The sequence below is a fragment of the Armigeres subalbatus genome, chromosome 1 (genome assembly GCF_024139115.2).
Source record: "Armigeres subalbatus isolate Guangzhou_Male chromosome 1, GZ_Asu_2, whole genome shotgun sequence".
Classification (NCBI taxonomy): Eukaryota; Metazoa; Arthropoda; class Insecta; order Diptera; family Culicidae; genus Armigeres; species Armigeres subalbatus.
The window spans coordinates 151,027,688-151,040,528 of NC_085139.1; the positions used below are offsets into that span (position 1 = coordinate 151,027,688).

Consider the following 12,841-nt stretch of genomic DNA (forward strand, 5'->3'; position numbering starts at 1 on the left):
GGCCTAATGGTCGTTTGGCATAATTTGAAAAACGTAAATTATTCTTTCTAGTAAAATATGTGAAAATCTTAATATTTTATTTAATGCTGCACTAGCAATAAGCGCTTTCAGTGTAGTCAGACAGGCAAATTTTTGACAGTTGTCACTTTCTGCGAGCAAAATGCTCGTTGCGAGTGATTTGCTTGTAACGTCTGAGGGCACCTTAAGACCGCCGCAGCATTCTAGAAAAAGATAAGCGCGACAATACTGCGATGACGCAGCATTGTGTTCGCCCCTTTTACTCGACTGTGAAATCCACCCCTGTCCATAAAACTACTTTATTATAGGTTGTTTAATCTATCCGTGTAGAGTGAAGCATTTGCAGAATCCCACTCTCTCCCAAGCCAAAGTAAAAGCGGGATAAAAGAAGCTAACCAACAAGCAAAAGCAACGCGATTACAAAATTTCATTTTCACTGGCCGCCGATGGTAAATATTGAGAAAGGAAGCCATTATTGGTATGAATTTAACATTTTGATAAAGACACTTAAGTTTTAAGACCACGTTCACTGAATTTTACAGCGCTATGGAGACAACTGCACACCGACCTTTCGCAGCAGGCAGCCGTCAAGCTCCGGACCCGTATGACCAGTTCCTTGAACGTGAAGGATTCTACCGAAAGCACACAGCTCGCGATTCCACTTGCTTGTTCCGGGTAGTTTCGGAGCAAGTGTTCGATGTACAGCTGTATCACGATAAAGTCCGTGCGGATTGCGTTAAGTTTATGTACAAGAGGCGGGATCAGTACGAGAAGGTAAGTCTAAGGGCAAGTTGATCAACAACATTCAAATCAAATCAACATTCTTGTTCAACTTTTCTAAGGACTGAAATAATTTAGGCATGTAAAACCAAAGTTTCTATATACATATTACACTCTGGGTAAAACGACCATATCTACCATGTACAATATAATATATAAGTATATTTATTTGTTACGACAGCCTATCAGTTTTAAGATTTACTTAGGTCAAAGTTACTTAGTCAACAAAGTTGAACAGAAATAGTGTTTTTTTTTAAGTATTCAGAATGCTAACAGTACTTGGGCACGCGAACAACAGCGACATTGGCATCCTGATATTTTTGCATCAACTCTCATACCCGACCTGCTTGAATACTAACAGGTAGCAAGCAGCATAAAACGTTTGCTAATATGATTACCTATTCTTATTAATCCATTGAATGAGTATTTCACTCGTTCTTCCTTGACCTGATAACATGTTCAGTAAAGTGATTCAAATTTGAACTTTTTTGCTCCCCTATGCTTCAACGATGGAATTTGCTATTTTAATAATCGTCATACATTTTTAGCTAATTTGGATGTAATTTAACTGAGCACAAGCAGTTTGAAGCTTGCATGAAAATTGCTATGAAAAAACTTTTGTCCAAAACCGTTCCGCATCATTGCCCATTAGGCTCTTACAATGTATGATTTTTTTTTTTTTTTTTTTGTCTTTATTAATGAGGTTTTCGGCCCTTGACCGGTTCACCTCATACAATGTATGAATACGTTAGCAACATAGGAAATTTAACAAGGGAAAATATCGCCGTTGGCATTCGCTTGATTAGAGGCAACAAACATTTAACAGCTTGGCACCCGCCTGGAATTTCCAATTTCATTTCCTGGAGGAATTTTCGAAGGAATACCTGAAGGAATTTTTGATTGAATGATTGAGGCAGTTTCTGAATGAAGTAATTTACAATTTTTTTTTATATATTATCAGACTAAGGCCGGAGTGGCTTGTGCTGCACATAAAAGTCTTCTCCATTCAGCTCGGTCCATGGCTGCACTTCGCCAACCACGCAGTCTGCGGAGGGTTCGCAAATCGTCCTCCACCTGATCGATCCACCTTGCCCGCTGTGCACCTCGCCTTCTTGTTCCCGTAGATAGTTGACGAGAACCATTTTCACCGGATTACTGTCCGACATTCTGGCTACGTGCCCGGCCCACCGCAGTCTTCCGATTTTCGCGGTGTGAACCATGGATGGTTCTCCCAACAGCTGATGCAACTCGTGGTTCATTCGCCTCCTCCACGTACCGTCCGCCATCTGCACCCCACCATAGATGGTACGCAACACTTTCCTTTCGAAAACTCCCAGTGCGCGTTGGTCCTCCACGAGCATCGTCCAGATCTCGTGTCCGTAGAGAACTGCCGGTCTTATAAGCGTTTTGTAGATAGTCAGTTTGGTACGGCGGCGAACTCTATTCGATCGGAGCGTCTTGCGGAGTCCAAAGGACGTACGATTTCCAGCCACTATGCGCCTCCGAATTTCTCTGCTGGTATCGTTATCGGCGGTCACCAGTGAGCCCAAGTACACGAATTCTTCAACCACCTCGATTTCGTCACCACCGATAGAAACTCGTGGTGGGTGGCTTACATTGACCTCTCTTGAGCCTCTTCCTATCATGTACTTCGTCTTCGACGTGTTTATTTTCGACGCTTTTCAGTCTGATGTAGGCTTCCTCCTTCCTCTCAAAGTTACGTGCCATGATATCAATGTCATCGGCGAAACCAAATAACTGGACGGACTTCGTAAAAATCGTACCACTCGTGTCAATCCCTGCCCTTCGTATTACTCCCTCCAAAGCGATGTTGAATAGCAGACACGAAAGACCATCACCTTGCCGTAACCCTCTACGCGTTTCAAAGGGACTCGAGAATGCCCCTGAAACTCGAACTACGCACATCACCCGATCCATCGTCGCCTTGATCAACCGTATCAGTTTATCCGGAAATCCGTTTGCGTGCATTAGCTGCCATAGCTGTTCTCGATCGATTGTATCATATGCGGCTTTGAAGTCGATAAATAGATGATGTGTGGGCAGGAGGTACGTCGTTTGGCATAAAGCCGTTTGGCATAAACTAATTTGGTATAATGGTCGTATGGCATAATTGATTAAAAACAATATGTACTCAGAAAAATGACAATTCTTTCAGAAAAGTTGTTATTGGCATTTATGTAGGTTATAATTACAATATGATTTTTCCCTTCATTTACACATAGGAGGCCATTCCTCAGAACGTATTATTCCCCAAAAAGTGTAAGTAAAAGTAATTCTATTTTATTGAATTTTTGTTCGCATCATTTTTTAAATCAAACGGTTGCTCGAGATAGACGAAACACGTGATGTAGCCTTTCTTTTAAATCACGCGTTTGCTCGGTGCAATGCGAAAGGGGAGGATACTCCTTTTAAATTACGCAATAGCTCGGGACAATAAATAAGAGCTAATAATGCCTTCTTTTAAAGCTGCGTTTGTTCGGAGCAATGCAAAAATGATCATTCCTGCTTTTAAATTACGCGAATGTTCGAGATAATGCGAAAGTGTTGATGATGCCTTCTTTTAAAGCACGCGTTTTGTTTTAAACTACGCAATAGCTCGCGATAATGCAAAATAATTTATGCTGCCTTCTTTTAAAGCTCGCATTTGCTCGGTGCAATGCAAAAAGGGAGGAGATTATTCCTGCTTTTAATTTACGCGATTTCTCGGGATAATGTAAAAGTGTTGATGATGCCTTCTTTAAAGCAAGCATTTGCTTGGTGCAATGCGAAAGGAGAGATAATTCCTTCTTTTATATTATATTACACGATTGCTCGGGATGATGAAAAAGAGTTGATGATGCTTTCTTTTAAAGTACACGTTTGTTCGGAGCAATGCAAAAAGGAGATCATTCCTTCTTTTAATATATGCGATTACTCAGAATAATGCAAAAGAGTTGATGATGCCTTCTTTTGAAGCACGCGTTTGTTTGGTGCAATGCAAAAGGGGAGATCATTCCTTTTTTTTAATATACGCGATTGCTCAGGATAATCCAAAAAAATTGATGATGCCATCCTTTGAAGGGACCATTTGCTCGGTGCAATGCAAAAAGGGAGATCATTCATTCTTTTATATTACGCGATTGCTCGGAATAATGCAAGAGTTGATGATGCCTTCTTTGAAAGCATGCGCCTTTTTTATTGTCAATACCAAGAAGTCTATTACTATGTCTGAAACTTGATTATGCATATGTACAACATGTAATAGATTTAGTTCGGAAAAGGTATTGGAGGGTAACCGCCCCTTCGGTGGGGTTTGATCCCACGACCCCAGTTCGCATGACAGGTGCTTTCCCTACTAAGCTACGAAGGACCTCCGTCGTCCTCCACAGCTGAGCGGGTACTGATGAAACCAAATTCCCAGCACCAGGTGCCAGCCGATCTCTCGCAATACATTTTCAGAACTAACTCTCTCAAATGTATTTTTGTACACATGTCAACCAAGTACACAGTAAACTCAGATTACTGGGGTCGGTTAAATTTTACCGGGTTTTCAAACAGCTGAGCGCTCGGTAATCAACCCGGTAATTTTTTGGTTTACCGAACGCCCAGTTAATAAAAGTTGATCATGAGCTGTCAAAAATTACGGTTAGTCCAGTAATAAATAGACGGGCAGTTCGGTAATTTTATCACTAAATTTGATTCTAAATAACAGGACGTCGGTAAATTTTAATACATTGTTTTTCGGTATAAATGTGTAAATTTTACCGATCAATGGGTTGTTATGGGTGATTTGGTTTTGTAAAAAGCAGAATATTTCATAAAAATATATGAAAAGGTAAAATAATTCTTATGTTTCATAAAAATATATGAAAATATTTCTTTTTTCGAACCAAATCACCCACAAAAGTTATTATTGTAGGTATATGACAATTATTTTGAAATCAATGTTCATATTTTCAATTAAAAAAAACTGTTTATTTATTTAAAGTAAGGGTTAATGTTTAATTTTCTTACAAACTATTTATGTGTCGTATCAAACACGAAAAATTGTGGTATCGCAACTGACATTGTGCGAAAGTACAATCGAAAAAACAAAAATCCGGACTTATTTCGCCATTCCGGATGTGCGAGTTCACGTGCCGATGTAGCCCCTGCAGTCTGCACATAACCTGGCACGGAGCGCCGGCAGAAAAAACATTGTATTTCAACGTCCGCCATTTTAGTTGTTTGCTTAAAATAACTGCGAAGAAAATATAATTAGTAAAGAATTACTTACGGAACAATTCTTCCACTCCTACATCAACGTCCATCAGGTTACAAACGATGTTTTCCATTTTTGGCCAAAATTTCTGCGAAAGTTCCAATAAACACTACAATTGAACAAAAACCAACGTGCAGACAAGCTGAGACCGACGGTTCGAAAATGGCGGATAGGTTTGCATTAGAAAAATATCTACTGAGACAGTCGGTAAACTATAATGATTTAAACGGACAGTTCGGTAAAGTTAGCATGTTTACTGGCTTTATCAGCAATTTTTTACCGATTTTGTTTCTGCTACCGACGAAAACATAAATTACCGAAAAAAAACAGTATTTTTCATTACGGTATACAGTATTATAAATTAAATTTACTGGGTTATCTGTAAAATAGTGTTTTGTTTGCAGCTCATTCCGCAAACTTGTACATATTTTACTGAAATTACAGTAAACTCGTTTTACAGATTAAAATCTGTAAAAAAAAATACCGAACAGCGGAAGCCTGATTAAGTGTGTAGGATGAGTATTTAGTATTGTCCGGCTCCTACACACTTGCTTCATCAGCAACGGCGCTCAATGAAGTAGGGTTGTGTGAGATTGTGCCAGTTTGGTCGTCAGATCCCAACACGACCACACAAGCGAAGAGAGATCGCCACTCGAGTTCAGCACATTCAAAGTTAATTGCCTATATGCCGGGTATTAAGCCACCCGGTGTGGAAATTAATTACTATGTCTGAAACTTGATTATGCATATGTACAACATGTAATAGATTTAGTTCGGAAAAGGTATTGGAGGTAACCGCCCCTTCGGTGGGGTTTGATCCCACGACCCCAGTTCGCATGACAGGTGCTTTCCATACTAAGCTACGAAGGACCTCCGTCGTCCTCCGCAGCTGAGCGGGTACTGATGAAACCAAATTCCCAGCACCAGGTGCCAGCCGATCTCTCGCAATACATTTTCAGAACTAACTCTCTCAAATGTATTTTTGTACACATGTCAACCAAGTAGGATGAGTATTTAGTATTGTCCGGCTCCTACACTAGCTCCTAGTAGGGAAAGCACCTGTCATGCGAACTGGGGTCGTGGGATCAAACCCCACCGAAGGGGCGGTTACCCTCCATTGTTGGCATAGCGCACGCACGATCCACGCAGAGCACACATCTTCCAACAATTTGTGTGTAGAGCGCTCTTTCACACTACTGCGAACAAAACCAGCCACTCAGCCCCAAGCTCGATGACGCTGCGCGAGAAAAGGTTTGTGTGAGCAACTAAACATTTCATGTGAGAGATACTGCGTTGCGAGTGGCTGCTTTCGGTTCTGCGTCGTATCCGAGCGGGAGCAAATGATGGCTCAGTGCCGCAGCGCTGCGCGTACACTGCTGTGTGCACTTTTCTGTGCTCTCGCAGTGTTAAACAAAATGCTAATGAATCATCGGCGTGCTAGTGCAGTATATGAGCGTCGTTGGTTTGCTTGTTTGGTGTTTTCGACAATGGATTATTTTCGTGAAGATTTTTTTTATTTTTCATATGCACAACATATTGAAAGTTTGGGTGGTTTAAGAAATGTCTCTATATTTTAATGCAGGTAAATGACATTTGAATTTTTTGTTTTTTCTTGAATTAGAAATGAAATGAGAATTATTCTAAACGTTAAAGAAATTAACAAAATTTGCGCTTTAACAGTTTTTCCGTAAATAATAATTTTTGACTTTTGGTTAAAACTGATTTAATTTCAAACGTGACAAAAAGGTTGAATGCCGTCAAATTTCCTGGAAGCATAATGTGGATACACAATAATTATCTTCTTCTTTTTCTTCTCTATAGAAATGAGTTGTTCTGCGTTTGTATCCGCAAAATGGCAAGATGGATTTTCTTCATTCCTTCTGTTCTGTTAGTTATAACCTCCGATAGATATCTAGGTTCATAGGTTTTTATCATGTGAAAATCACGGCTAAAACAGACAATATTGCCCAAGACTAAAATTCTGATGAGTATGGAAATTTTGCATGTGCTGTTCACAACGCGCATTCATTCTCTTTGGCACTATATTTCGTTCAACAACTTTCGCTTAACTTTTTAAAAAAAGCCTCACACTATTATTTATTGCTGAAATCCAGCAAAATCTTGCTGATTTTGTTTGTGCAATCTAGCAATTATTGCAGCGAAAAAATCAACCAACAAAGCTGAATCTAAATAAATGACAGTTTCGCACATTTTCATTTTTTTTAACAAAGAAAATAAATAGATGTTTGCGTGACTTTTTTCAGTTGCTCAGTTGTAGTTGTTCTTCCCTTGACGAATAAAATTCTAGATCGAATTCACTTTTCAAAAGGATTACTTATTTCGGTTGTCGGCACCCCGGTGATTATCAAGGGAAATGATCAGTTTATTGCCTAATTTCAAGCTATAAGCCAAGTTCTTAGCAATACTATCAATTTTTAAAATCAGTATAATGTACTTAAATGGAATAAATTTCATTGCTATTGACACAATAAATCTTGATCTTGCCAGCCATAACGCCCTCACTTCATAGTTTTTCATTGTGAGTGTTTTTTAGGGTACCAACAACCGACCACCTTTTTCGAAATGGCATAAAATTAACGCTTAATAAAATTGTTAATAAAATTTTTCCAATATATGAAACAATCTCTTCACCAGTTTTTAGCTGATGCCTATTGGCTTCCATTGGCATGCAAATAACACCACATTGTGCAATTGGGCGAAAATTATGGACCAAAAACTCCACAAGTAGGTAAATTTAAAAAAGGCTGTGAAAAAAGTGTGTACCAATTAAACCGAAAGAAATAATGACAGTTCCAATTTACAGAATTCCAGCAAAGAGCAATGCTTATATGAATTCAGCAACAGAGTATTGCTGATTCACGGTGTTTAATTAACATTTGCTGGGATTCCAGTCAAGTGCCATAAAGTGACACATAAACTGTGCTTACCAGTAAAATAATGTTGAGTACTGGTTTAAGTGAATATTAATGCTGTATTTCAGTACTGATTGAACTGAAATGCTGTGTGTGTATGTGTGTATGTGTACAAATTTTGTAGGAACTTGGCATTACCCGATTTACTCGCAGCAAATCCCATAGTTTGCTATTGAAAATTGGCCCGATCGGTCATTGCATTTAGGAAATATTGAAAAATCATTGTTTTTTTTCCAAGAGTCCCTGGAAAAAAATTAAAGATCGATTTTTTTTCTTCAGGAATGGTGGCGCATAGTAATTAATGCAAAAACATGCAAAATGATAGAAGAAGTGCGTTCTATTCCCCTTGTGTGCTTTTTTGACCTTTGATTTTTTCAATACATTTTACGATGCACGAGAAAGACATCATTTTATCAGGGTTTCTCATAAATTAATTTGAGTGTTGCAATCAACAGATCATTATGAAAGCTGTTGATTCATTTATTGCAAGAAAATCAGATAAGGCTAAGTACAAAAAGTTTGGTTTTTGAATGGTCCCATAGCAATTCCGTATACCTAATATATGAAAAAGGCATAAAGGTTTTGATTTTCATTTTTTTTGTAGCGAAAGCAATGTTTATGGGTAAACAAAAAACTCGTTGGGAAACTTTTTAGACTGAGTAACCGTTCAAAACAATATAAAAATAACTAACGAATCTGGCGTTAAACAAATGAAAAAACGATGAAAATCTTTTTTTTTTCAATTTAAAATTGGCCAGATCGGACTATGGGATCAGAAGATATTGACGAATTACTTGTTATAATACATGAGAGAGACACCATCGCCGCTCAGTGGATGTTTAGGGTTTTTATCATTTAGTCCCCTTGTGACACGTTTCAGAAGGAGTATTTTAACTATTTAAATGATCAAAATCGTTTAGGCTGCTTGAGACCTGGGAGGGAGAAACAGATACGAAAAATGTGTGTGTCAAGCCGAGCCGAAATCTAGCTGTCAGTGTGAGCCGAAAACGAAACTCTCGGCAAGCAAATTTTTGAAGGCAATATAACAACAATAACACGCAAAACAGGACTTAGTCAGTTGAAAATTTGCTTGTTGCATGACGACAGTATATACTTTATTTGATGTGTAGTATCGAGAGCTCCCTCCCAGCTTGAGACCAGGCAGCTATTTGAATTATTTTTTTTTTGCAATTCCAGTTCATAATACTTGATTTCAATCATGCATGATTTATAAAACGGTCTACATTTCCATACCATTGAAATGGGTCCTTTAATGAATATTATGAAACTCAAATGGGTTGCATAAAATCCATTTAAGCACTCGTAGTATGCATATAGAAACGTGGGTATCCAATCATGATTTGAACCAAATGGCAGGCATGAGATGAGCTTATTTATTTCGTTATAAAGATATGTCACAACTGCGAGCTCTAGTTTATATGGAAGCACAGTTCATTATCTTTCTAAAAACATGTATGGATGTTTTAGAAAGGATGCCCCCATCAGGGGTAGTACACTAATTAATGATTTGAGCGATTCCGCTCGCTTTCAAATCGACTTCTATAAAAACATTCTTCATGCCTGCCGTATCCTAACGGAACTATCAATTCTATACTTTCGCCTCTAATTCTATCATGAACATGTACGTCTAAGTTTGGAAGATGATATTAGCATTTCCATATCATCATAATTGGATACCCTACAACTCGTGCTGAAAAAATCATCCTTTTGTAACTAGTTGCACAACCTATAGTATACTATTTTACGATAACATGCTCGCATTAGAGCGAGAATTAAAAAAAAAACGATAAAACAATTAAACTTGTCATCATATTCCAAAATCTGTTAAAGAATTAATACTTATCCTTTATCGATATTTGTACATTTAATGTCTCGCACATGTAGGTGTTTGTTAATTTTTCTATGTGAACTGTTACACTTCTCACAACCTTCCTATTCACCACAGGCCCGACAATTATATTACTGAAGGTCACTATGCATTCGTAAGTACAATCGTCGTGGCCATCCTTAATTACACGTACGTCTCAATTCTGCCGATTTTTGAAAAATTTGATTGAATAATAATGAATAATAACAATAATGTTATTCACTTACTCATGCATGGGGGTTATTTGAAATAATTTCCCTTTATACGGCTTTGAGCTTAATCTAGAATTAAAAAACACATTAATAAAGTATTAAAAAAATCGAAATATCACGCAACGCTTTCTGTACCCTATTTACTTGATTCTTTTGGGAATTATTATTCCCTAACGGAGCCGCAAATCAACTCAATTTTGAGTTCCTTTAATTTGAATCTGACTTTATCGTGGAAAAAACCAAATTTAAGTAAAATGGACAAAATCGAAGAGTACCAACTATTCCATTTATAAGTTTTAACTACAACCATAACCACAAGGTTTCATCAATTCAAATTTAACTTATTTTACTTTCGACGTGAGCTTTAACCTCTAATGGTTCGTTCACAAATTACGTAAGGCTAAATTTGGCAATTTATGACCAGACCCTCCACTTCGTAGCATTTTTTATGCGGATGGTTTCATTTCTTTTGTATGAATCGTAATGCTCGGTGTGATCTCACCCCTTATCCCCACTCCCCGTTACGTAATTTGTGAACAGCTCCTAATATGTAAAGTCGTCTAACCGTGTAACACCAAATCCACCGTTTTGTAGCTTATTTAACTTCCATTCATATAACATTTCATTATCGCAGTGACTTCATAAGACATCTTCCGTCTTCTGCAATGAACGAACTCCAGTCATCTCAAACATAGCTAAGCGCAGTGTGATCTGCGTACGTAGCTCTGCGCACACAGCGCTGCGCGCTTAAATGTGCTCTTTTGGCTACTTCTCACTTTTGCTTTCGCACACATTCGATGCGAGCTGTGTGGAATAGCCGGGATCGTGCGTATCGTTTGAGTGGAGAAACATAGCGCGCATTCTCTCTCTCACTGAAAGTAAATGTGTGCTGTGCGCGAAATCTCTTGCTCTTGATACGCACTGGGGAGTATGCCATCTCTGCCCTCCAATACCTTTTCCGAACTAAATCTATTACATGTTGTACATATGCATAATCAAGTTTCAGACATAGTAATTAATTTCCACACCGGGTGGCTTAATACCCGGCATATAGGCAATTAACTTTGAATGTGCTGAACTCGAGTGGCGATCTCTCTTCGCTTGTGTGGTCGTGTTGGGATCTGACGACCAAACTGGCACAACCTTACACAACCCTACTTCATTGAGCGCCGTTGCTGATGAAGCAAGTGTGTAGGAGCCGGACAATACTAAATACTCATCCTACTTGGTTGACATGTGTACAAAAATACATTTGAGAGAGTTAGTTCTGAAAATGTATTGCGAGAGATCGGCTGGCACCTGGTGCTGGGAATTTGGTTTCATCAGTACCCGCTCAGCTGCGGAGGACGACGGAGGTCCTTCGTAGCTTAGTATGGAAAGCACCTGTCATGCGAACTGGGGTCGTGGGATCAAACCCCACCGAAGGGGCGGTTACCCTCCAATACCTTTTCCGAACTAAATCTATTACATGTTGTACATATGCATAATCAAGTTTCAGACATAGTAATTAATTTCCACACCGGGTGGCTTAATACCCGGCATATAGGCAATTAACTTTGAATGTGCTGAAGAAGTCTATGTTGAAGTCCAGCCTTAAGTTGCGTAAAGAATATGATTATTGAAAATAAGATCATTTTCATTGCGTTATGCCAAACGACTATTATGCCAAATGGCCATTATGCTAAACGGCTTAATGCCAAATGACTTTATGCCAAACGGGGTTGCCCCGTGTGGGCACTAGAGTGATTCAAATTTTGACTTTTTTGCTCCCCTATGCTCAAACGATTGTATTTACCATTTTAATAGGCTTCCTAAATTTTTAGCTAATTTGGATGTAATTTGAATGTGCACGCCTCATTTGAAATTACTATGGAAATCGCTACTTATGTGAAAGACCGTTCCGTGAGGTGGCCCATGAACTAATTGAATATAATCAACGCGTCAACTTCATAGAACACTTTCTAAACTGAAAGTCAGTTATTGTTGCGAAGCGTTTTGAATGTTGTAAGTAAAGCTATAAAGAAAACAAAATTACTTATTATTGATATTGATGTTATTCTTTTACGTGAATTTCCTTTTCTTGAATTTCCCGTGATTCAGTATTTTATTAATAACTTTTCGTGCCAGTGTCCAATCGTTTCGCAACAAAAACGATCGGTTCCCGTGCCAAATTTTCTATCTTGCCAATTTATTCATACATTTTAAGAAATTAATGGGCAACGTTGCTGAACGGTTTTCTACAAAAGTTACTGGTTTCATATTAATTTTCATACAAACTTCAAACTGCTCGTGCTCAGTCAAATTACAAGCAAACTAGGTAAAAATTTAGGAGGATTATTGAAATAGCAAATGTCAACGATTAAGCATAGGGGAGCGAAACAGTCAAAATTTGAATCACTCTAGTGGGCACGTTGTATTCGCGGCATTTCTGCAATACCTGACGTATGGCGAACACCTGGTCTGTGGTAGAGCGTTTACTCATAAGTCCCGCCTGGTACTGCCCAACGAACTCTCTTGCAATTGGTATTAGTCGGCGGCATAAAATTTGGGAGAGTACCTTGTAGGCGGCGTTCAGCAATGTGATTGCGCGGTAGTTGCTGCAATCCAGCTTATCGCCCTTTTTGTAGATGGGACACACGACACCTTCCATCCACTCCTGCGGCAGAACCTCATCCTCCCAAACCTTGGTAATCACCCAGTGCAGTGCTCTAGCCAGTGCCTCCCACCGTGTTTAAACAGCTCTCCTGGT

General features: G+C 38.8%; 1 protein-coding gene across 4 annotated transcripts in view; it reads left to right on the forward strand.

Moving 5' to 3' along the window:
- Positions 1–328: 328 nt before the first annotated feature.
- Positions 329–12,841, forward strand: part of LOC134205268 (protein ovarian tumor locus-like) — a 69,834-nt gene continuing 57,321 nt past the window's right edge. For 2 of the 4 annotated variants that reach the window (XM_062680365.1, XM_062680362.1), the window contains exons 1-2: positions 337–496; positions 561–792. In XM_062680365.1, coding sequence (XP_062536349.1) covers positions 465–496; positions 561–792 — 264 coding nt within the window. In that variant the 5' untranslated portion in view covers positions 337–464. Of the gene's footprint in view, positions 497–537; positions 793–12,841 lie in introns of all 4 variants that reach the window. The other 2 variants (XM_062680364.1, XM_062680363.1) reach the window with 2 other exon arrangements.